The sequence below is a fragment of the Tachyglossus aculeatus genome, chromosome 4 (assembly GCF_015852505.1).
Source record: "Tachyglossus aculeatus isolate mTacAcu1 chromosome 4, mTacAcu1.pri, whole genome shotgun sequence".
Taxonomy (NCBI): Eukaryota; Metazoa; Chordata; class Mammalia; order Monotremata; family Tachyglossidae; genus Tachyglossus; species Tachyglossus aculeatus.
In genome coordinates, this window is record NC_052069.1 from 1,997,262 (window position 1) to 2,020,215 (window position 22,954).

At 45.8% G+C, this 22,954-nt stretch overlaps 1 protein-coding gene across 2 annotated transcripts in view; it reads right to left on the bottom strand.

Moving 5' to 3' along the window:
* Positions 1-1,561: 1,561 nt before the first annotated feature.
* NOP14 (NOP14 nucleolar protein) overlaps positions 1,562-22,954 on the bottom strand; it is an 85,413-nt gene continuing 64,020 nt past the window's right edge. For both annotated transcript variants that reach the window (XM_038745597.1, XM_038745596.1), the window contains exons 13-18: positions 20,933-21,086; positions 17,146-17,305; positions 15,294-15,441; positions 11,824-11,942; positions 5,757-5,912; positions 1,562-1,872 (exon numbers count right to left, since the gene is read on the bottom strand). In XM_038745597.1, coding sequence (XP_038601525.1) covers positions 1,773-1,872; positions 5,757-5,912; positions 11,824-11,942; positions 15,294-15,441; positions 17,146-17,305; positions 20,933-21,086 — 837 coding nt within the window. In that variant the 3' untranslated portion in view covers positions 1,562-1,772. The remainder of the gene's footprint in view (positions 1,873-5,756; positions 5,913-11,823; positions 11,943-15,293; positions 15,442-17,145; positions 17,306-20,932; positions 21,087-22,954) is intronic.

Below are 22,954 nucleotides of genomic sequence, written 5' to 3' on the forward strand. Positions count from 1 at the left end.
TGATACATTTTGGATTATCTCAGTGGAATCATTTACTTACCATCCATTTCCCCCCATTTTTGCAACTACTACTGAGTCCTCTAAACCGTAAGCTCGGTGTGGGCAGGGGGTGTATCCCCCAGCCCTTGTACTGTACTCTTTCCAACGCTTAATGCAGTGCCCTGCACACAGAAAGCTTCTGGGCCTCAGTTCCCTCGTCTGGAAAATGGGGATTAAGGCTGTGAGCCCCACGTGGGACAACTTGATTACCTTGTATCTACCCCGGTGCTTAGAACGGTGCTTTGCACATAGTAAGCGTTTAACAAATGCCACCATTAATTATTGTAAAAAAAAATAATAATGGCATGTATTAAGCGCTTACTATGTGCAAAGCACTGTTCTAAGCACTGGGGAGATTGTAAAAAAAAAATAATGGCATGTATTAAGCGCTTACTATGTGCAAAGCACTGTTCTAAGCGCTGGGGAGGTTACAATGTGATCAGGTTGTCCCATGGGGGGCTCACAGTCTTAATTCCCATTTTACAGATGAGGGAACTGAGGCACAGAGAAGTGTTAATGATGTGCATCTAGCTTTAGTTCTATTTATTCTGATTCATTCATTCATTCATTCGTATTTATTGAGCGCTTACTGTGTGCAGAGCACTGTACTAAGCGCTTGGGAAGTCCAAGTTGGCAGCATATAGAGACGGTCCCTACCCAACAGTGACTTAAGCGCTTAGTACAGTGCTCTGCACACAATAAGCGCTCAATAAATACGATTGATGATGACTTGACACCTGTCCACATGTTTTGTTTTGTTGTCTGTCTCCCCCTTCTAGACTGGGAGCCCGTTGTTGGGTAGGGACCGTCTCTAGATGTTGCTGACTTGGACTTCCCAAGCGCTTAGTACAGTGCTCTGCACACAGTAAGCACTCAATAAATGTCTCTATATGTTGCCGACTTGTACTTCCCAAGCGCTTAGTCCAGTGCTCTGCACACAGTAAGCGCTCAATAAATGTCTCTATATGTTGCCGACTTGGACTTCCCAAGCGCTTAGTCCAGTGCTCTGCACACAGTAAGCGCTCAATCAATGTCTCTAGATGTTGCTGACTTGGACTTCCCAAGCGCTTAGTACAGTGCTCTGCACACAGTAAGCACTCAATAAATGTCTCTATATGTTGCCGACTTGGACTTCCCAAGCGCTTAGACCAGTGCTCTGCACACAGTAAGCGCTCAATTAATGTCTCTATATGTTGCCAACTTGTACTTCCCAAGCGCTTAGTACAGTGCTCTGCACACAGTAAGCGCTCGATAAATATGATTGAATGAATGGTTGAATGAATGGATACGATTGAATGAATGAATGCCCCAAGTCACACAGCTGACGATTGGCGGGGCCGGAACTTGAACCCGTGACCTCTGACTCCAAAGTCCGGGCTCTTTCCACTGAGCCACGCTGCCTCTCTATGCGCTCAGCCTGGTGCTCTGCCCACTGTGAGCGCTTAATATAAAATACGAATGAATGAGTGGCTTGCATTTTGCGAGCGCTTAATATAAAAGACGAATGAATGAGTGGCTTGCATTTTTCCAGTAAAAAAAAGCAGACTTTATTAGGGCCATTTGCTTTAGCTTGCATATGCACCAAGAAGGGCATTTTTGAAACTTGATTTACGCTGTTAACGAAAGAATTCCGGTGTCCAAGTTGAACGGACAACTCTGAAAACGGAGCATTCTTGACTCCCCCGTGATGAGGACAAAAACAGAACAGCCCCTTGACCAAGCCTAGACTTTTTTTATTTTCGGAGCTTTTTCCTCTTCAGGGCCTTCCATTCGCCTTCCTGAGTGGCCAGGCTGTTGAAGAGCTGTTTCACTTTCCTCTTTCTTTCCGAATCCCTAGAAAATAAAAGTTAAATGAGATGTCGACGGGGTCGTTCCCATCCCCGAAACGCTGCCGGAGCGCGGCCGAACGCCAAGAAACGAAAGGCGTGCTTGCTCTTTCGCCCGATCTTCCTGGTATTTTTGGATGCTTTACCAAATGGATGAGGGCACAGGGGTATTTGCTGCTTTTGAGGCCTCAAAGATTCTCTGGTGACCACAGACGGGGCCCTTTTTTCCTTCCAATGGGCACGGGGAGGATGTATATTTTATATACATTTTATATTTTATATGTATATTTTATTTTATTTTGTTAGTATGTTTGGTTTTGTTCTCTGTCTCCCCCTTTTAGACTGTGAGCCCACTGTTGGGTAGGGACTGTCTCTAGATGTTGCCTTGTACTTCCCAAGCGCTTAGTACAGTGCTCTGCACACAGTAACTGCTCAAGAAATACGATTGATTGATTGATTGATGTATTTATTACTCTATTTTATTTTGTACATATTTATTCTATTTTATTTTGTTAATAGGTTTGGTTTTGTTCTCTGTCTCCCCCTTTTAGACTGTGAGCCCACTGTTGGGTCGGGACTGTCTCTCTATGTTGCCAACTTGGACTTCCCAGGCGCTTAGTACAGTGCTCTGCACACAGTAAGCACTCAATAAATACAATTGATTGATTGATGTATTTATTACTCTATTTTATTTGTACATATTTATTCTATTTTATTTTGTTAATATGTTTTGTTTTGTTCTCTGTCTCCCCCTTTTAGACTGTGAGCCCACTGTTGGGTAGAGACTGTCTCTATATGTTGCCAACTTGTACTTCCCAAGCGCTTAGTACAGTGCTCTGCATACAGTAAGCGCTCAATAAATACGATTGATTGATTGATGTATTTATTACTCTATTTTATTTGTACATATTTATTCTATTTTATTTTGTTAATATGTTTTGTTCTCTGTCCCCTCCTTTTAGACTGTGAGTCCACTGTTGGGTAGGGACCGTCTCTATACGTTGCCAACTTAAAATTCCCAAGTGCTTAGTACAGTGCTCTGCGCACAGTAAGCGCTCAGTAAATAGGATTGAAAGAAAAGAAAGTATGGATGGCTCAGCCCACACCACCGCTAATAATGCTAATCACTGTGGTATTCACTCAGCGCTTACTATGTGCCAAACACTTTACTAAGCCCCGGGGGAGGGACAAGACAATCAGGACCCACCTGGGGCTCGCAGTCTAAGTAGGAGGGATAACGGGTATATGTTTGTACATATTTATTACTCTATTAATTTATTTTACTTGTACATATCTATTCTATTTATTTTATTTTGTTAGTATGTTTGGTTTTGTTCTCTGTCTCCCCCTTTTAGACTGTGAGCCCACTGGTGGGTAGGGACTGTCTCTAGATGTTGCCAACTTGTACTTCCCAAGTGCTTAGTACAGTGGTCTGCACACAGTGAGCGCTCAATAAATACGATTGATTGATTGATGTATTTATTACTCTATTTTATTTTGTTAATAGGTTTGGTTTTGTTCTCTGTCTCCCCCTTCTAGACTGTGAGCCCACTGTTGGGTAGGGACTGTCTCTAGATGTTGCCAACTTGGACTTCCCAAGCGCTTAGTACAGTGCTCTGCACACAGTAAGCGCTCAATAAATACGATTGATTGATTGATGTATTTATTACTCTATTTTATTTGTACATATTTATTCTATTTTATTTTGTTAATAGGTTTGGTTTTGTTCTGTCTCCCCCTTCTAGACTGTGAGCCCACTGTTGGGTAGGGACCGTCTCTATATGTTGCCAACTTGTACTTCCCAAGTGCTTAGTACAGTGCTCTGCACACAGTAAGCGCTCAATAAATACGATTGAAAGGAAAGAAAGTATGGATGGTTCAGCCCACACCACCGCTAATAATGATAATCACTGTGGTGGTATCCACTCAGCGCTTACTACGTGCCAAACACTCTACTAAGCGCCAGGGGAGGGACAAGACAATCAGGACCTACCTGGGCTCGCAGTCTAAGTAGGAGGGATAACAGGTATATGTTTGTACATACTTATTACTCTGTTTTACTTGTACATATCTATTCTATTTATTTTCTTTTATTTTGTTAATATGTTTGGTTTTGTTCTCTGTCTCCCCCTTCTAGACTGTGAGCCCACCGTTGGGTAGGGACTGTCTCTATATGTTGCCAACTTGGACTTCCCAAGTGCTTAGTACAGTGCTCTGCACACAGTAAGCGCTCAATAAATACGACTGATTGATTGATTGACTCCCCATTTGCAGTGGAGGAAACTGAGGCTCGGAGAAGTGACTTGCCCCAAGTCACGCAGCTGACGATGGGGGGAGCCGGGATTTGAACCCATGACCTCGGACTCCAAAGCCCGGGTTCTTTCCACTGAGCCACGCTGACAACCCTTTCCTCCCTCTCCCCTTTTAGCCCCGGGAGCGTGAAGCTCACGCGGATGGCAAAGGGGCCCGAAAAGATACCCAAACTTTATTTTATAATCTGAAATGACTCCGGCTGATCTGCCGAGGGTATCAAACAACAGGGAGCGGCGGATCCTTATTTATTTTATTTTGTCTATTTATTTTATTTTGTGAGTATGTTTGGTTTTGTTCTCTGTCTCCCCCTTCTAGACTGTGAGCCCACTGCTGGGTAGGGACTGCCTCTATATGTTGCCAATTTGTACTTCCCAAGCGCTTAGTACAGTGCTCTGCACATAGCAAGCGCTCAATAAATACGATTGATGATGATGATGATCCCGGTTTTCTACCAGGACTCCGATTAGGGTCTTTCCAGCTATGGAGAGAAGTGAGAGACCTTTGGCAATTCTGGTTTCCCCTCTTGAAGACGGCTGAGACGCCTCTCAGAGCCCTGTGACATTTCTTCAATCAGTGTCCCATATTTTGAGGAAAAGTCTGAGCAGCTTATCTGAGTACTGGGTGTCCTCGTAGTTTTGCACAGGAATGATTTTAATCCAAAAGTTTTACCATTTTTTGTGGCTTGTATTGGAGCTGTGATTGCCATCAATAGTAAAGTTTGTGCCTCCATATTTTGGGCAGGCGATACTTCTGAATTTTGTATCTCTGCTTTTTAGGGTCTCAGTCAAGCGCTTAGTACAGTGCTCTGCACATAGTAAGCGCTCAATAAATACGATTGATGATGATGAGAGTAAGATTCTTGTTTAGCAGAGCAGAGTCCCAGCTCTCTTTGTCCTTGGCGTTCTTACCACTGGTTTCACATGTTTCCAAATTGAGCCTGAATGTCACATTTTTTTTTTTTAAGGCCTCTCTCTCTCTTTTTTTTTTCTTGCAACATGCTAAGGAGTAGTGCTTTTTTATGGGTTTTTTTCTAGGACAGTAACTTAATTTTTTCTTTTTTTAAAAAAAGAGAACCATCTATTGGTGGTATCTTCTGCCTACCTGCAATCTTAAAGAAACTTGAATCAGATGCTGTTTTGGGCACCAGTTTTTAGTGAACTCTGCATCTCATGGCCATGTTAGACTGTGAGCCCACTGTTGGGTAGGGACTGTCTCTATATGTTGCCAATTTGTACTTCCCAAGCGCTTAGTACAGTGCTCTGCACACAGTAAGCGCTCAATAAATATGATTGATGATGATCTCGGTTTTCTAAAAGCGAACGAGGGAGGTGTCTGGACTCCAGCCACTGTGAGCCCACTGTTGGGTAGGGACCGTCTCTATATGTTGCCAACTTGGACTTCCCAAGCGCTTAGTACAGTGCTCGGCACACAGTAAGCGCTCAATAAATACGGTTGAATGAATAAATGAATGACACATGAACCAAATAACCCCGAGGGCACAGTGGGTCACTAAACAGGCCAGGAAAGAGGGTGACGTGCCACGGTGCGGGCCTCGGGGTCAAACACCGCGATCGGTACCTTTCCAGGATTTCTGAAAGCTGCATTCGGGCCAGGAACTGATTGTCTTTGCGAATTTCCCGGACGGCTCCTTTAAATTCACGTTTATGCTTGTGAATCAATCTCTTCCTTTCTTGCTCCTCCTTACTGTGGCCTTGTTTTCTTCCAAACTCGAGGCTGAAGGGGGGAAATGCAGTATTATCGTAAGAAGAAGAATAATAATGATGATGGCATTTGTTAAGCGCTTACTACGTATGTTCGGACCTATTTATTACTCTATTTGTACATATTTATTCTGTTAATATGCTTTGTTTTGTTCTCTGCCTCCCCCTTCTAGACTGTGAGCCCGCTGTTGGGTAGGGACCGTCTCTATATGTTGCCAACTTGGACTGCCCAATCAATCAATCACTCAATCGTATTTATTGAGCGCTTACTGTGTGCAGAGCACTGTACTAAGCGCTTGGGAAGTACAAGTTGGCAACATATAGAGTCAGCCCCTAACCAACAGTGGGCTCACAGTGTAGAAGAGGGAGACAGACAACAAAACAAAACATATTAACAAAATAAATAGAATAGATATGTACAAGTAAAATAGAGTAATAAATATGTACAAACATATATACATGTGGCTTAGTACCAAGCGCTTAGTACAGTGCTCTGCACACAGTAAGCGCTCAATAAATACGATTGAATGAGTGAATGAATGAATAGTATATGCCAAGCACTGTTCTAAGTGCTGGGGGAGATACAAGGTGATCAGGTTGTCCCACGAGGGGCTCACAGTCTTAATCCCCATTTTACAGATGAGGTCATTGAGGCACAGGGAAGTGAAGTGACTTGCCCAAAGTCACCCAGCTGACAAGGGACGGAGCTGGGATTAGAACCCACGACCTCTGACGCCCAAGCCCGGGCTCTTTCCACTGAGCCACTATGCTTCATTCATTATGGAGTCAAACGGTGGATGTACGGGCCTGGATTTCTGAATCATGTCTTTCTGCCACAAATGTAGATTAAAAACAAAAACAAAACAAAACAAAAACACAACTTCTACTCCTCATACCCCAGTTTCTTTGAAGGAGATGATTCTCAATCACTCTGCTGTAATTCAGCAACATTACATGTTCTTGGGCTTTACGTACTTCTAGACTGTGAGCCCGCTGTTGGGTAGGGACCGTCTCTAGATGTTGCCGACTTGGACTTCCCAAGCGCTTAGTACAGTGCTCTGCACACAGTAAGGGCTCAATAAATACGATTGAATGAATGAATGAATATCATTAACTGTATTTATAATAATAATAATGATGGTATTTGTTAAGACCTTACTATGTGCAAAGCACTGTTCTAAGCGCTGGGGGGATATGCGGTGATCAGGTTGTCCCAGGTGGGGCTCACAGCCTTAATCCCCATTTTACAGATGAGGGAACTGAGGCCCAGAGAAGTTAAGTGACTTGCCCAAAGTCACACGGCTGACAAGCCCTACCTCCTTCCCCTCCCCACAGCCCCCGTATATATGTTTGTACAGATTTATTACTCTATTTATTTTACTTGTACATATTTACTATTCTATTTATTTTATTTTGTTAATATGTGTTGTTTTGTTGTCCGTCTCCCCCTTCTAGACTGTGAGCCCGCCACTGGGTAGGGACCGTCTCTATATGTTACCAACTTGGACTTCCCAAGCGCTTAGTCCAGTGCTCTGCACACAGTAAGCGCTCAATAAACATGATTGAATGAATGAATGAATGGAAGTGGCGGAGTCTCCCCCTTCTAGACTGTGAGCCCGCCATTGGGTACGGACCGTCTCTAGATGTTACCGACTTGTACTTCCCAAGCGCTTAGTCCAGTGCTCTGCACACAGTAAGCGCTCAATAAATACGACTGAATGAATGAAAGTGGAGGAGCTGGGATTTGAACCCATGACCTCTGACTCCAAAGCCCGGGCTCCTTCCGCTGAGCCACGCTGCTTGAGCGCTTTCGGGGTGCAAAGCACTGTACTTAGTGCTGGGGAGAGTATGATACACCTCGGTTTTGCGGGGCTTTGTTTAATGGGATTCAGCGCTTGCTACATGTCGATCCTTATTCCAAACGTCGGGGTAGGTATGAATTAATTTTGGATGGACAGAGTCCCTGTTCCGCCTAGAGCTCACAGACTAAACAGGAGGGAGGACAGGTACCCCCATTTTGTAGTTGAGGAATCTGAGGCACAGAGGATTCATTCAATCGTATTTATTGAGCGCTTACTGTGTGCAGAGCACTGGACTAAGCGCTTGGGAAGTATAACTTGGCAACATATAGAGACGGTCCCTACCCAACAGCGGGCTCACAGTGTAGAAGTGGGAGACAGAGAACAGAACAAAACATATTAACAAAATAAAATAAATAGAATAGATATGTACAAATAAAATAGAGTAATAAATACGTACAGACATATATACAGATATACAGGTGCTGTGGGGAGGGGAAGGAGATGGGGGGGATTCATTCAATCGTATTTATTGAGCGCTTACTGTGTGCAGAGCACTGTACTAAGTGCTTGGGAGGTCCAAGTTGGCAACATGTAGAGACGGTCCCTACCCAACAGTGGGTTCACAGTCTAGAAGGGGGAGACGGACAACAAAACCAAACATATTAACAAAATAAAATAAATAGAACAGATATGTACAAATAAAATAGAGTAATAAATACGTACAGACATATATACAGATATACAGGTGCTGTGGGGAGGGGAAGGAGATGGGGGGGATTCATTCAATCGTATTTATTGAGCGCTTACTGTGTGCAGAGCACTGTACTAAGTGCTTGGGAGGTCCAAGTTGGCAACATGTAGAGACGGTCCCTACCCAACAGTGGGTTCACAGTCTAGAAGGGGGAGACGGACAACAAAACAAAACATATTAACAAAATAAAATAAATAGAATAAAGATGTACAAATAAAATAGAGTAATAAATACGTACAGACATACATACAGATATACAGATGCTGTGGGGAGGGGATTCATTCAATCGTATTTATTGAGCGCTTACTGTGTGCAGAGCACTGTACTAAGTGCTTGGGAAGTGCAGGTTGGCAACAGAGGAGTTAAGTGATTTGCCCAAGGCCACACAGCAAGCAGTGGGCAGAGCTGGGATTAGAACGCGGGTCCTCTGACAATGAAGCCGTTGTGCTGCTTCAGTCGGAAAATACGTTCCTTGCCCAGAAGGATCTTCCAGTCCCAAGACTTAATAATAATGATGGCATTTATTAAGCGCTTACTATGTGCAGGCTGGAAGCAGAGCTGGGCCTAGAATCCATGACGCCTGTTTTCACTGTCCATCTGGGCTACGGACGTGGTACTTCCCAAGCGCTCAGTACAGTCCTCTGCACGCAGTAAGCGCTCAATAAATACGACTGAATGAATAAGAGGTCGGCGGCCAGCGAGCCGAAATGGAGGCTCCGTGAGTAGGCTGGAATTAGAGGAATGAAGTGTGAGGGCTGGGTTCATTCGTTCGGTCGTATTTATTGAGCGCTTACTGTGTGCAGAGCACTGTACTAAGCGCTTGGAAAGTACAATTCGGCCACAGAGACAGAACCTGCCCAACGATGGGCTAGAGAGCACGTTTCTGAGGAACGCAGATAGAGAGCTGGGTTGTAGAGTAGCGACTTGAGGCAGGAGGGGGCAAGGGGGATTGAGTGATTTGAACTTGTACTTCCCAAGCGCTTAGTACAGTGCTCTGCACACAGTAAGCGCTCAATAAATACGATTGACTGATTGATTGACTGATTTGCAGACGATAGTAAGGAATTCCCTATTGATGCGGAGGTGGATGGGCAACTGCTGGGGGTTCTTGAGGCGCGGGGAAACGTGGCCTGAACATTTCTGGAGAAAAATGATCCGGGCCACGGAGTGAAATATGGACTGGAGTGGGGAAGAGACAGGAGGCTGGGAGGCCAGAAAGGGGGCTGATACAGTAATCAAGGCAGGATAGGATTCGTGACTACAATTCAAGGGTGGATGGAGAAGAAAGGGCGGATTTTAGCCATGTGTGAAGGTGGAATCGACAGGATTTAGTGATGGACTGAACATGTGGGTTGAATGAGAACGTCACAAGGCTATGGGTTTGCGAGACAGGAGGACTGGTGGTGCTGTCTACAGTGACGGGAAAATCAGGGGGGAGGACAGGGTTTGGGAGGGAAGACACGTTCTGTTGTAAGTCTGAGGTGTCAGGAGGACATTCAAGTGGAGATGTCTCCCGGGCAGGAGGAGATGCGAGGCGGCAGAGAGGGACGGAGGAGATCAGGGCTCGAGATGGAGATTTACGAATCATCCGCACGGAGATAGACGCTGAAACCATGGGAGCGAATGAGTTTTAAGGCTGAGGTGTCAGGAGGACATCCAAGTGGAGATGTCTCCCGGGCAGGAGGAGATGCGAGGCGGCAGAGAGGGACGGAGATCAGGGCTCGAGATGGAGATTTACGAATCATCCGCACGGAGATAGACACTGAAACCATGGGAGCGAATGAGTTTTAAGTCTGAGGTGTCAGGAGGACATCCAAGTGGAGATGTCTCCCGGGCAGGAGGAGATGCGAGGCGGCAGAGAGGGACGGAGATCAGGGCTCGAGATGGAGATTTACGAATCATCCGCACGGAGACAGACGCTGAATTCACGGGAGCAAATGAGTTTTAAGTCTGAGGTGTCAGGAGGACATCGAAGTGGAGATGTCTCCCGGGCAGGAGGAGATGCGAGGTGGCAGAGAGGGACGGAGATCAGGGCTCGGGATGGAGATTTATGAATCATCCTCACGGAGAAAGACGTTGAAACCATGGGAGCGAATGAGTTTTAAGTCAGAGGTGTCAGGAGGACATCCAAGTGGAGATGTCTCCTGGGCAGGAGGAGATGCGAGGTGGCAGAGAAGGACAGAGATCAGGGCTCGAGATGGAGATTTACGAATCATCCGCACGGAGATAGACGCTGAAACCATGGGAGCGAATGAGTTTTAAGGCTGAGGTGTCAGGAGGACATCCAAGTGGAGATGTCTCCCGGGCAGGAGGAGATGCGAGGTGGCAGAGAGGGACGGAGATCAGGGCTCGGGATGGAGATTTATGAATCATCCTCACGGAGAAAGACGTTGAAACCATGGGAGCGAATGAGTTTTAAGTCAGAGGTGTCAGGAGGACATCCAAGTGGAGATGTCTCCTGGGCAGGAGGAGATGCGAGGTGGCAGAGAAGGACAGAGATCAGGGCTCGAGATGGAGATTTACGAATCATCCGCACGGAGATAGACGCTGAAACCATGGGAGTGAATGAGTTTTAAGGCTGAGGTGTCAGGAGGACATCCAAGTGGAGATGTCTCCCGGGCAGGAGGAGATGCGAGGTGGCAGAAAGGGACGGAGATCAGGGCTCGGGATGGAGATTTATGAATCATCCTCACGGAGAAAGACGTTGAAACCATGGGAGCGAATGAGTTTTAAGTCAGAGGTGTCAGGAGGACATCCAAGTGGAGATGTCTCCTGGGCAGGAGGAGATGCGAGGTGGCAGAGAAGGACAGAGATCAGGGCTCGAGATGGAGATTTACGAATCATCCGCACGGAGACAGACGCTGAAACCATGGGAGCGAATGAGTTTCAAGTCTGAGGTGTCAGGAGGACATCCAAGTGGAGATGTCTCCTGGGCAGGAGGAGATGCGAGGCGGCAGAGAGGGACGGAGATCAGGGCTCGAGATGGAGATTTATGAATCATCCGCACGGAGATAGATGCTGAAACCACGGGAGCGAATGAGTTTTAAGTCTGAGGTGTCAGGAGGACATCCAAGTGGAGATGTCTCCCGGGCAGGAGGAGATGCGAGGCGGCAGAAAAGGGACAAAGATCAGGGCTCGAGATGGAGATTTATGAATCATCCGCACGGAGATAGACGCTGAACCATGGGAGCAAATGAGTTTTCCATGGGAGTGGGTGAAGATGGAAGAACAGAAGGGGACCCAAGGCTGAAACTGGAGGGACCCCCCGACAGTCAGAGGATGGGAGGCAGAGGAAGAGACCTCCAACGAGCAGCCAGGGAGAGAGTGAAGCACTGCGTGGTAAAGAATCACGAGGGGCCGATTTTACTTACACTTTCACTATTTTGGGCGTGAAGAGTTTCAACGGCACAGGCTTACTCTTCTCACACTCAAGGGGCCGGTAACATTTTTCTTGGTTTTCCAGATCTTTTAATACACTCCGAATCAGTTCCTGAAACACAAATGAGCCGGGGCTTTAAAAAGGTTCAATCAATCAATCAATCGTATTTATGGAGCACTTACTGTGTGCAGAGCAGTGGACTAAGCGCTTGGGAAGTACAAGTTGGCAATTGTTCCTGTACAATTACGTACTTTCTTCTTTTTGGTTCGGACTCTCTTCTTCTAGGACACAGCACTCCACTGATTAAAGGCAAAGCCTGTCTTTATAATAATAATAATAATGACGGCATTTGTTAAGCGCTTACTATGTGCCAAGCACTGTTCTAATCCATCAGTCAGTCAATGACATTTTTCTAGACTGTAAGCCCGTTGTTGGGTAGGGATTGTCTCTATCTGTTGCCAAACTGTACTTTCTAAGAGCTTATTACAGTGTTCTGCACACAGTAATAATAATAATAATAATGATGGCATTTATTAAGCACTTACTATGTGCAAAGCACTGTTCTAAGCGCTGGGGAGTTTACAAGGTGATCAGGTTGCCCCACGGGGGGCTCACAGTCTTAATCCCCATTTTACAGATGAGGGAACTGAGGCACAGAGAAGTGAAGTGACTTGCCCAAAGTCACACAGCTGACAAGTGGCGGAGCTGGGATTTGAACCGATGACCTCCGACTCCAAAGCCCGGGCTCTTTTCACTGAGCCACACAGTAAGCGCTCATTAAATATGAATGAATGAATCATTGGGAAGCAGCGTGGCTCAGTGGAAAGAGCCCGGGCTTTGGAGTCAGAGGTCAGGGGTTCAAATCCTGGCTCCACCAGTTGTCAGCTGTGTGACTTTGGGAAAGTCACTTCTCTGGGCCTCAGTTACCTCAGCTGGAAAATGGGGATGAAGCCTGTGAGCCCCTCGTTGGGAGATCTGATCACCTTGTAACCTCCCCAGCGCTTAGAACAGTGCTTTGCACATAATAATCACTTAATAAATGCCATTAAAAAAAATGAATGGAGCGCTAACTCTGCGCAGAGCACTGTACTGCATGATTGGACAGTAGAGTTTGGCTGAAATGTTCCCTGCCCACAGGAGTCTAGATGGGGAGACAGATATTAACACCTTCCAAGCAGAGAAGCAGCGTGGCTCAGTGGAAAGAGCCCGGGCTTGGGAGTCAGAGGTCATGGGTTCGAATCTCGGCTCCGCCACATGTCTGCTGTGTGACCTTGGGCGACTCACTTAACTTCTCTGAGTCTCAGTTCCCTCCTCTGTAAAATGGGGATTAAGATTGTGAGCCCCCTGTGGGACAACCTGATCACCCTGGATTACCCCAGTGTTAGAACAGTGCTTGGCACACAGTGAGCGCTTAACAAATGCCACTATTATTATTATTATTATTATTATTAACTGTATATCTCCCCCAAGAGGCCTTCCCTGATTAAGCTCTCATTTCCTCTTCTCCCTCTCCCTTCTGTGTCACCCCTTGAATTTGGATTTGTACCCTTCATTCACCCCTCCCTCAGCACTTGTGTACATATTTGCAATTTATTGCTATTAATGTCTGTCTCCCCCGCTAGACTGTAGGCATGCTGTGGGGAAGGAACATGTTATACTAGCCTGTTATACTGTCCTCTCCCAAGTGCTTAGTAATAATAATAATAATAATAATGGCATTTATTATTCATTCATTCATTCAGTCGTATTTATTGAGCGCTTACTGTATGCAGAGCACTGTACTAAGCGCATGGGAAGTCCAAGTGGGCAACATATAGAGACGGTCCCTACCCAAAGACGGGCTCATAGTCTAGAAGGGGGAGACGGACAACAAAACAAAACGTGGACGGGGTGTCAGGTCATCAGAAAACCAACAACAACAAACAAGTCATCAGAAAACAACTGGTGTCAAGTCATTCTAATAATAATAATGATGATGGCATTTATTAAGCCCTTACTATGTGCAAAGCACTGTTCTAAGCTCTGGGGGGATACAAGGTGATTAGGTTGTCCCATGAGGGGCTCACAGTCTTAATCCCCATTTTCCAGATGAGGTAATTGAGGCCCACAGAAGTGAAGTGACTTGCCCAAAGTCACCCAGCTGACAATTGGCGGTGCCGGGGTTTGAACTCATGACCTCTGACTCCAAAGCCCGGGCTCTTTCCACTGAGCCACGCTGCTCTGCACACAGTGAGTGCTCAATAAATACAATGATTAATATCCATAAATCAGTCGGTGGCATCGATAGAGCGGTTACTGTGTGCAGTGTACTGAACAAAGCATCAGGGAAAGTACAATCCAACGGAACTGAGGGATGTGATCCCTGCCCAAATTACTGACTATAATACAAGTGACAGCCCAGCCTCCTGAGGAGAATAATGCAAAGCCCTGAAAAGGAGAGGACGCCATTCCTGGGAAAATAAAAAACATCATTCATCCCCCTCATCTTACCTCCTTCCCTTCCCCACGGCACCTGTATATATGTATATATGTTTGTACATATTCATTACTCTATTTATTAATAAATAATTTATTTATTTAAGTACTAAGCACTTGAGAAGTACAAGTTGGCAACATATAGAGACAGTCCCTACCCAACAGTGGGCTCACAGGCTAGAAGGGGGAGAACAAAACCAAACATACCAACAAAATAAAATAAATAGAATAGATATGTACAAGTAAAATAAAGAGTAATAAATATGTACAAATCAATAAATCAATCAATCATATTTATTGAGCGCTTACTGTGTGCAGAGCACTGTACTAAGCTCTTGGGAAGTACAAGTTGGCAACATCTAGAGACAGTCCCTACCCAACAGTGGGCTCACAGTCTAGAAGGGGGAGACAGAGAACAAAACCAAACATACTAACAAAATAAAAGAAATAGAATAGATATGTACAAGTAAAATAAATAAAGAGTAATAAATATGTACAAATCAATCAATCAATCATATTTATTGAGCGCTTACTGTGTGCAGAGCACTGTACTAAGCACTTGGGAAGTACAAGTTGGCAACATATAAAGACAGTCCCTACCCAACAGTGGGCTCACAGTCTAAAAGGGGGAGACAGAGAACAAAACCAAACATATTAACAAAGTAAAATAAATAGAATAGATATGTACAAGTAAAATAGAGTAATAAATATGTACAAACATATATCCATATATACAGGTGCTGTGGGGAAGGGAAGGAGGTAAGATGGGGGGATGGAGAGGGGGACAAGGAGGAGAGGAAGGAAGGGGCTCAGTCTGAAAGAAATGGATTCATTCATTCGGTCGTATTTATTGAGCGCTAGCTGTGTGCAGAGCACTGTACTAAGCGCTTGGAAAGTACAATTCGGCAACAGATAGAGACGGAACCTGCCCAACGACGGGCTAGAGAGCACCTTTCTGAGGAACGCAGATAGAGAGCCAAAACCAACCTGCAGCTCTTCAGGGTATCCATCCCCTGACTCGTGTCCGGAGAGCAGCGCTCTGATGGGCTTCATTATTTCGTGGACGGACGCCAGCGATGCGTACATCGTTCCGCATCTCTTAACGAGGTCTAAACACAGGGCCACACACGATAGCCTGCAACGACATTTTACGCTGGGGTGAGGGCAAAGCGTTTCCGTTTTCTGGGCTCGGCTCCCTTACACGGCTCGGGCAAAAATCAGAGGATTCCTCGGGGTCAACCGCCAGTTGGGAAACCCTCTCCCTTCTGCGTCCCCCTGACTTGCTCCCTTCTTTCATCCCCCCCTCCCAGCCCCATATCATCATCAATCGTATTTATTGAGCGCTTACTATGTGCAGAGCACTGTACTAAGTGCTTGGGAAGTACAAATTGGCAACATATAGAGACAGTCCCTACCCAACATTGGGCTCACAGTCTAAAAGTCCATATGAAAGTCCACAGTCCATATGAACCACTTATGTTCATATCTGTCATTTTATTTATTTGCATCGCCGTCCGTCTCCCCGCCCCTCGACTGGGAGCTCGCTGTGGGCAGGGAAAGTTACTTTTTCACATGGCGGATTTGCACTGCCAGTTGTTTGCTCACAAACTCCAACAGATCTGCTCTGCAGCGGAGGCCTTGTGGAGAATTTTGTTTCATCATCATCATCATCAATCGTATTTATTGAGCGCTTACTATGTGCAGAGCACTGTACTAAGCGCTTGGGAAGTACAAATTGGCAACATATAGAGACAGTCCCTACCCAACATCATCATCATCATCAATCGTATTTAGTGAGCGCTTACTACGTGCAGAGCACTGTACTAAGCGCCTGGGAAGTACAAATTGGCAACATATAGAGACAGTCCCTACCCAACATCATCATCATCATCATCAATCGTATTTAGTGAGCGCTTACTACGTGCAGAGCACTGTACTAAGCGCTTGGGAAGTACAAATTGGCAACATATAGAGACAGTCCCTACCCAACATCATCATCATCATCATCAATCGTATTTAGTGAGCGCTTACTACGTGCAGAGCACTGTACTAAGCGCTTGGGAAGTACAAATTGGCAACATATAGAGACAGTCCCTACCCAACATCATCATCATCAATCGTATTTAGTGAGCGCTTACTACGTGCAGAGCACTGTACTAAGCGCTTGGGAAGTACAAATTGGCAACATATACAGTCACTACCCAACATCATCATCATCAATCATATTTAGTGAGCGCTTACTACGTGCAGAGCACTGTACTAAGCGCTTGGGAAGTACAAATTGGCAACATCTAGAGACAGTCCCTACCCAACAGTGGGCCCACAGTCTAAAAGGGGGAGACAGAGAACAAAACCAAACATACTAACAAAATAAAATAAATAGAATAGATATGTACAAGCAAAATAAATAAATACAGTAATAAATATGTACAAACATATATACAGGTGCTGTGGGGAAGGGAAGGAGGTAAGATGGGAAATATGTACCAACATATATCCATATATACAGGTGCTGTGGGGAAGGGAAGGAGGTAAGATGGGGGGGATGGAGAGGGGGACGAGGGGGAGAGGAAGGAAGGGGCTCAGTCTGGGAAGGCCTCCTGGAGGAGGTGAGCTCTCCGCAAGGCCTTGAAGGGAGGAAGAGAGCTAAGTTCCAAACTTGCCCGGTTATAAAATGCACTTTTGCAGGAGAAGAAATGGCTTGAAACTTGCCTTGTACAAAGCGGGCAGGGGGGGCGGAAATTGTGAACTGCTGTTCCCCCATTCCTCTTCCCTAAAAACAAGGCTTGCGGGACAGAACTGCTCCAACGGACCATTTCGGCAATCGAACCCAACGTACCTGATGTGATTTTTTACCGTCCTGTTGGTTTCCTTCAATCCGTTCATCAGAGAAAGGGGTAACCGCTTCTTCTGCCAGGTGTCCATATCCTCTTTATCGGAAACCAGGAGCAGTCGCAAATTTTCTCCCAGAGGTTTGAAAGGGGGCACCAGGGTATAACCTAAAGTTTCGGCACAACGAGAAAAAAAAGGTGAACGGAGAGCGTGGTCTTGGAGTTGGCGTAATAATAATGGCATTCATTATTGCCATTAATAATGGCATTTATTAAGCGCTTACTATGTGCCAAGCACCGTTCTAAGCGCTGGGGAGGTTAACAAGGTGAGCAGGTTGTCCCTCGGGGGGCTCACAGTCTTAATTCATTCAATCGTATTTATTGAGAGCTTACTGTGTGCACAGCACTGGACTGAGCGCTTGGGAAGTACAAGTTAGAGAAGCAGCGTGGCTCACTGGAAAGAGCCCGGGCTTTGGAGTCAGAGGTCAAGGGTTCGAATTCCGGCTCCGCCAATTGTCAGCTGAGTGACTTTGGGCAAGTCACTTCACTTCTCTGGGCCTCAGTGACCTCACCTGTAAAATGGGGATGAAGACTGTGAGCCCCCCGTGGGACAACCTGATCAACTTGTAACCTCCCCAGCGCTTAGAACAGTGCTTTGCACATAGTAAGCGCTTAATAAATGCCATTATATATATATATATATATATATATATATATATATATATATATATACAAGTTGGCAACATATAGAGACAGTCCCTACCCAACAGTGGGCTCACAGTCTAAAAGAAACCCAAGATGAGCTGGGAGATCAAATAATAATAATAATAATGATGATGATGATGGCATTTATTAAGTGCTTACTATGTGCAAAGCACTGTTCTAAGCGCTGGGGAGGTTACAAGGAAGTACAAGCTGGCAACATATAGAGACAGTCCCTACCCAACAGTGGGCTCACAGTCTAAAAGAAACCCAAGATGAGCTGGGAGATCAAATAATAATAATAATAATAATAATAATAATAATAATGGTGGCATTTATTAAGCACTTACTATGTGCAAAGCACTGTTCTAAGCGCTGGGGAGGTTACAAGACGATCAGGTTGTCCCACGGGGGGGGCTCACAGTCTTCACCCCCATTTTACAGATGAGGTAACCGAGGCACAGAGAAGTGAAGTGGCTTGCCCAAAGTCACCCAGCCTAGAATTGGCGGAGCCGGGATTTGAACCCATGACCTCTGACTCCAAAGCCCGGGCTCTTTTCCACCGAGCCACGCTGCTTCCCCAAGAAGCAGCTGAGGGGGCTGATCAAAGTTAGGTGACCGTCGGTGAAAACCAGCCTTCTGCGTCCTTTACGCGCCGCTCTCGGCATCGAACGGCAAGACCGAGAAGCAGCGTGGCTCAGTAGGAAATCAATCAATCAATCAATCAATCAATCATATTTATTGAGCGCTTACTATGTGCAGGGCACTGTACTAAGCGCTTGGGAAGTACAAATTGGCAACATATAGAGACAGTCCCTACCCAACATTGGGCTCACAGTCTAAAAGGAAAGCGCCCGGGCTTTGGAGTCAGAGGTCATGGGTTCAAATCCCGGCCCCGCCAATTGTCAGCTGGGTGACTTTCGCAAGTTACTTCACTTCTCTGGGCCTCAGTTACCTCACCTGGAAAATGGGGATTGGGACTGTGAGCCCCACGAGGGGCAACCTGATAATCTCGTAACCTCCCCAGCGCTTACAACAGTGCTTTGCACGTAGTAAGCGCTTAATAAATGCCATCCAAAAAAAAAAAGGCTGGACCACAGATGACGTGGTTCTGGTTCCGCCGCAGGGGACGGGTGAGGAGATCGAGGTACTGCTGCTGGACTGAACGCTTGTTAGTATGTTTGGTTTTGTTCTCCGTCTCCCCCTTTTAGACTGTGAGCCCACTGTTGGGTAGGGACCGTCTCTATATGTTGCCAACTTGGACTTCCCAAGCGCTTAGTACAGTGCTCTGCACACAGTAAGCGCTCAATAAATACAACTGATTGATTGATTGATTGAAACCGGGAAGCCGGAAGCAAGGAGGGAGAAAAGGAGACGGCGTGGCCCGGTCGGAGGCCCTGGGTTGGAATCCGCGCTCTGCCACTCGTCTGCTGTGTGACCCTGGGTGAGTTCCTTCACTTCTCTGTGCTTTGGTTTCCCCGTCTAAGTGGGGATAGAGACTCTGAGCCCCACATGGGACGAGGACTGTGTGCCTAACGTGACTAGCTAGACTGTGAGCCCACTGTTGGGTAGGGACCGTCTCTATAGGTTGCCAACTTGGACTTCCCAAGCGCTTAGTACAGTGCTCTGCACACAGTAAGCGCTCAATAAATACGACTGAATGAATAAGCTTATATCTACCCCAGCGCTCAGTACGTAGGCCTTCCCAGACTGAGCCCCCTCCTTCCTCTCCCCCTCCTCACCTCCTTCCCCTCCCCACAGCACCTGTATATATGTGTATTTGTTTGTACATATTTATTACTCTATTTATTTATTTTACGTGTACATATCTATTCTATTTATTTTATTTTGTTAATATGTTTGGTTTTGTTCTCTGTCTCCCCCTTCTAGACTGTGAGCCCGCTGTTGGGAAGGGACCGTCTCTATATGTCGCCAGTTTGGACTTCCCAAGCACTTAGTACAGTGCTCTGCACACAGGAAGCGCTCAATAAATACGACTGAATGAATGAATCTTGGCAACTCAAAACTACGAAGAGACTTGGAGCAGTGTAGCTTAGTGGAAAGAGCTCGGGTTTGGGAGTCGGAGGTCATGGGTTCTAATCCCGCTTCTGCCGCTGGTCAGCAGTGTGACTTTGGGCAAGTCACTTCACTGGGCCTCAGTTCCCTCATCTGTAAAATAGGGATGAAGTCCGAGAGCTCTTAATGGGACACCCTGATTACCCTGTATCTACTCCAGTGCTTAGAACAGTGATTTGCACATAGTAAGCACTCAACAAGTCATCGTATTTATTAAGCGCTTACTGTGTGCAGAGCACTGTACTAAGTACTGTGCAAATGCCATCATTACTATAACAGACTCTTAGAGAAGCAGCGTGGCTCAGTGGAAAGAGCCCGGGCTTTGGAGTCAGAGGTCATGGGTTCAAATTCCGGCTCTGCCACTTGTCAGCTGTGTGACTTTGGGCAAGTTACTTCACTTCTCTGGGCCTCAGTTCCCTCATCTGTAAAATTGGGATTAAGACTGTGAGCCCCCCGTGGGACACCCTGATCTCCTTGTAACCTCCCCAGCGCTTAGAACAGTGCTTTGCACATAGTAAGTGCTTAATAGTGGCTGAGAAGCAGCGTGGCTCGATGGAAAAGAGAGCTTTGGAGTCAGTGGTCATGGGTTCAGATTCAGGAGCCGGGATTAGAACCCATGACTTCTGACTCCGAAGCCCGGGCTCTTTCCACTGAGCCACACTGCTTCTCTAACGAATGAATTTAACATAACCCAACTAAACAATGGATCCGAGTGTTATGAAACGCAAACATTTCCTCTGGAAAAAAAAAAGCGGCTTCTTTCATTCAATCGTACTTATTGAGCACTTGCTGTGTGCAGAGCACTGTACTAAGCGCTTGGGAAGTACAAGTCGGCACCATATAGAGACGGTCCCTACCCACCAACGGGCTCACAGTCTAGAATTCCACATCACACTGAACCCGACTCTGACACTCACTAGGATAAAAAGCGTTGGAAAACTCCAGGAAATCCCGATAAAAAGCTTCCAGATTTTCAACGTTCGGTTGTGTTTTAGTTACGACATCACAAGAACTTACCTCGGGGGCTTTGGTCGGGCGTGGCCGTATGGAGGATTCCAAGAAGGAAATTCAGAAGTTCCGGAATAAATCTCTGGGATAGGGACACGTACTCCAGAAACACAGAGCACACAAAAAGTCCCTTGACCACATCTTGGAGGGACAGGACAGGACACTGAGGAGATAAAAGGGTTCATCTTGTAAAGGGTCACCTCAGATAAAGAGAAGCAGCGCGGCTCAGTGGAAAGAGCCCGGGCTTTGGAGTCAGAGGTCATGGGTTCGAATCCCGACTCTGCCACGTGTCTGCTGTGTGATCTTGGGCAGGTCACTTCACTTCTCTGAGCCTCAGTGACCTCATCTGCAAAATGGGGATTAAGACTGTGAGCCCCACGTGGGACAACTTGATCACCTTGTATCCCCCCCAGTGCTTAGAACAGTGCTTTGCACCCAGACTGAGCCCCTTCCTTCCTCTCCCCCTCGTCCCCCTCTCCATCCCCCCATCTTACCTACCTCCCTTCCCCACAGCACCTGTATATATGTATATATGCTTGTACATATTTATTTACTCTATTTATTTATTTAATTTATTTGTACATATCTATTCTATTTATTTTACTTTGTTAGTATGTTTGGTTTTGTTCTCTGTCTCCCCCTTTTAGACTGTGAGCCCACTGTTGGGTAGGGACTGTCTCTATATGTTGCCAATTTGTACTTCCCAAGCGCTTAGTACAGTGCTCTGCACATAGTAAGCGCTCAATAAATACGATTGATGATGATAATGATGATGATAATAGTAAGCACTTAATAAATGCCATTATCTTTTAGACTGTGAGCCCACTGCTGGGTAGGGACTGTCTCTATATGTTACCAACTTGTACTTCCCAAGCGCTTAGTACAGTGCTCTGCACACAGTAAGCGCTCAATAAATACGATTGATGATGATGATGATTATTATTATTATACGTATGCTGTTTTTAGGTTTTCAACCCCGCGGCACACATTTGGTAGTTGTCGATTTAATAGCAATAATAATAATTACAACAGCTGTGGTGTTAGTTAAGCACTTAATATTGCTAGGCATTGTCCTAAGTGCTGGGATGGATACAAGCAAATAGGGTCGGACACATCTCTGTTCTGCAATCAATCAATCAATCAATTGTATTTACTGAGCGCTTACTGTGTGCAGAGCACTGTACTAAGCGCTTGGGAAGTACAAGTTGGCAACATATAGAGACAGTCCCTACCCAACAGTGGGCTCACAGTCTAAAAGAGTGGGCTCATGGTCTTAATCCCCATTTTCCAGATGAGGTAACTGAGGCCCAGAGAAGTGAAGCGACTTGCCCAAGGTCACACGGCAGACAAGTGGCGGAGCCGGGATCAGAACTCCCGACCTCGTGATTCCCAAGCCGGGCTCCATCCACTGTGCCAAGTACAGCGGCTGGTACATAGTAAGTGCTTAACAAATATCACCATTGTTGTTATTATTACTCTCCCTTCTAGACTGTGAGCCCACCATTGGGTAGGGACCGTCTCTATATGTTGCCAACTTGTAATCAATCAATCAATCGCATTTATTGAGCGCTTACTGTGTGCAGAGCACTGTACTAAGCGCTTGGGAAGTCCAAGTTGGCAACATCTAGAGGCGGTCCCTACCCAACAGCGGGCTCACAGTCTAGAAGGGGGAGACAGACAACAAAACCAAACATATTAACAAAATAAAATAAATAGAATCAATATGTACAAGTAAAATAGAGTAATAAATCCGTACAAACATATATACATCAATCAATCAATCAATCGTATTTATTGAGCGCTTACTGTGTGCAGAGCACTGTACTAAGAGCTTGGGAAGTCCAAGTTGGCAACATATCATCATCATCATCATCAATCGTATTTATTGAGCGCTTACTGTGTGCAGAGCACTGTACTAAACGCTTGGGAAGTCCAAGTTGGCAACATATAGAGACGGTTCCTACCCAACAGTGAGCTCACAGTCTAGAAAGGGGAGACAGACAACAAAACCAAACATATTAATAATAATAA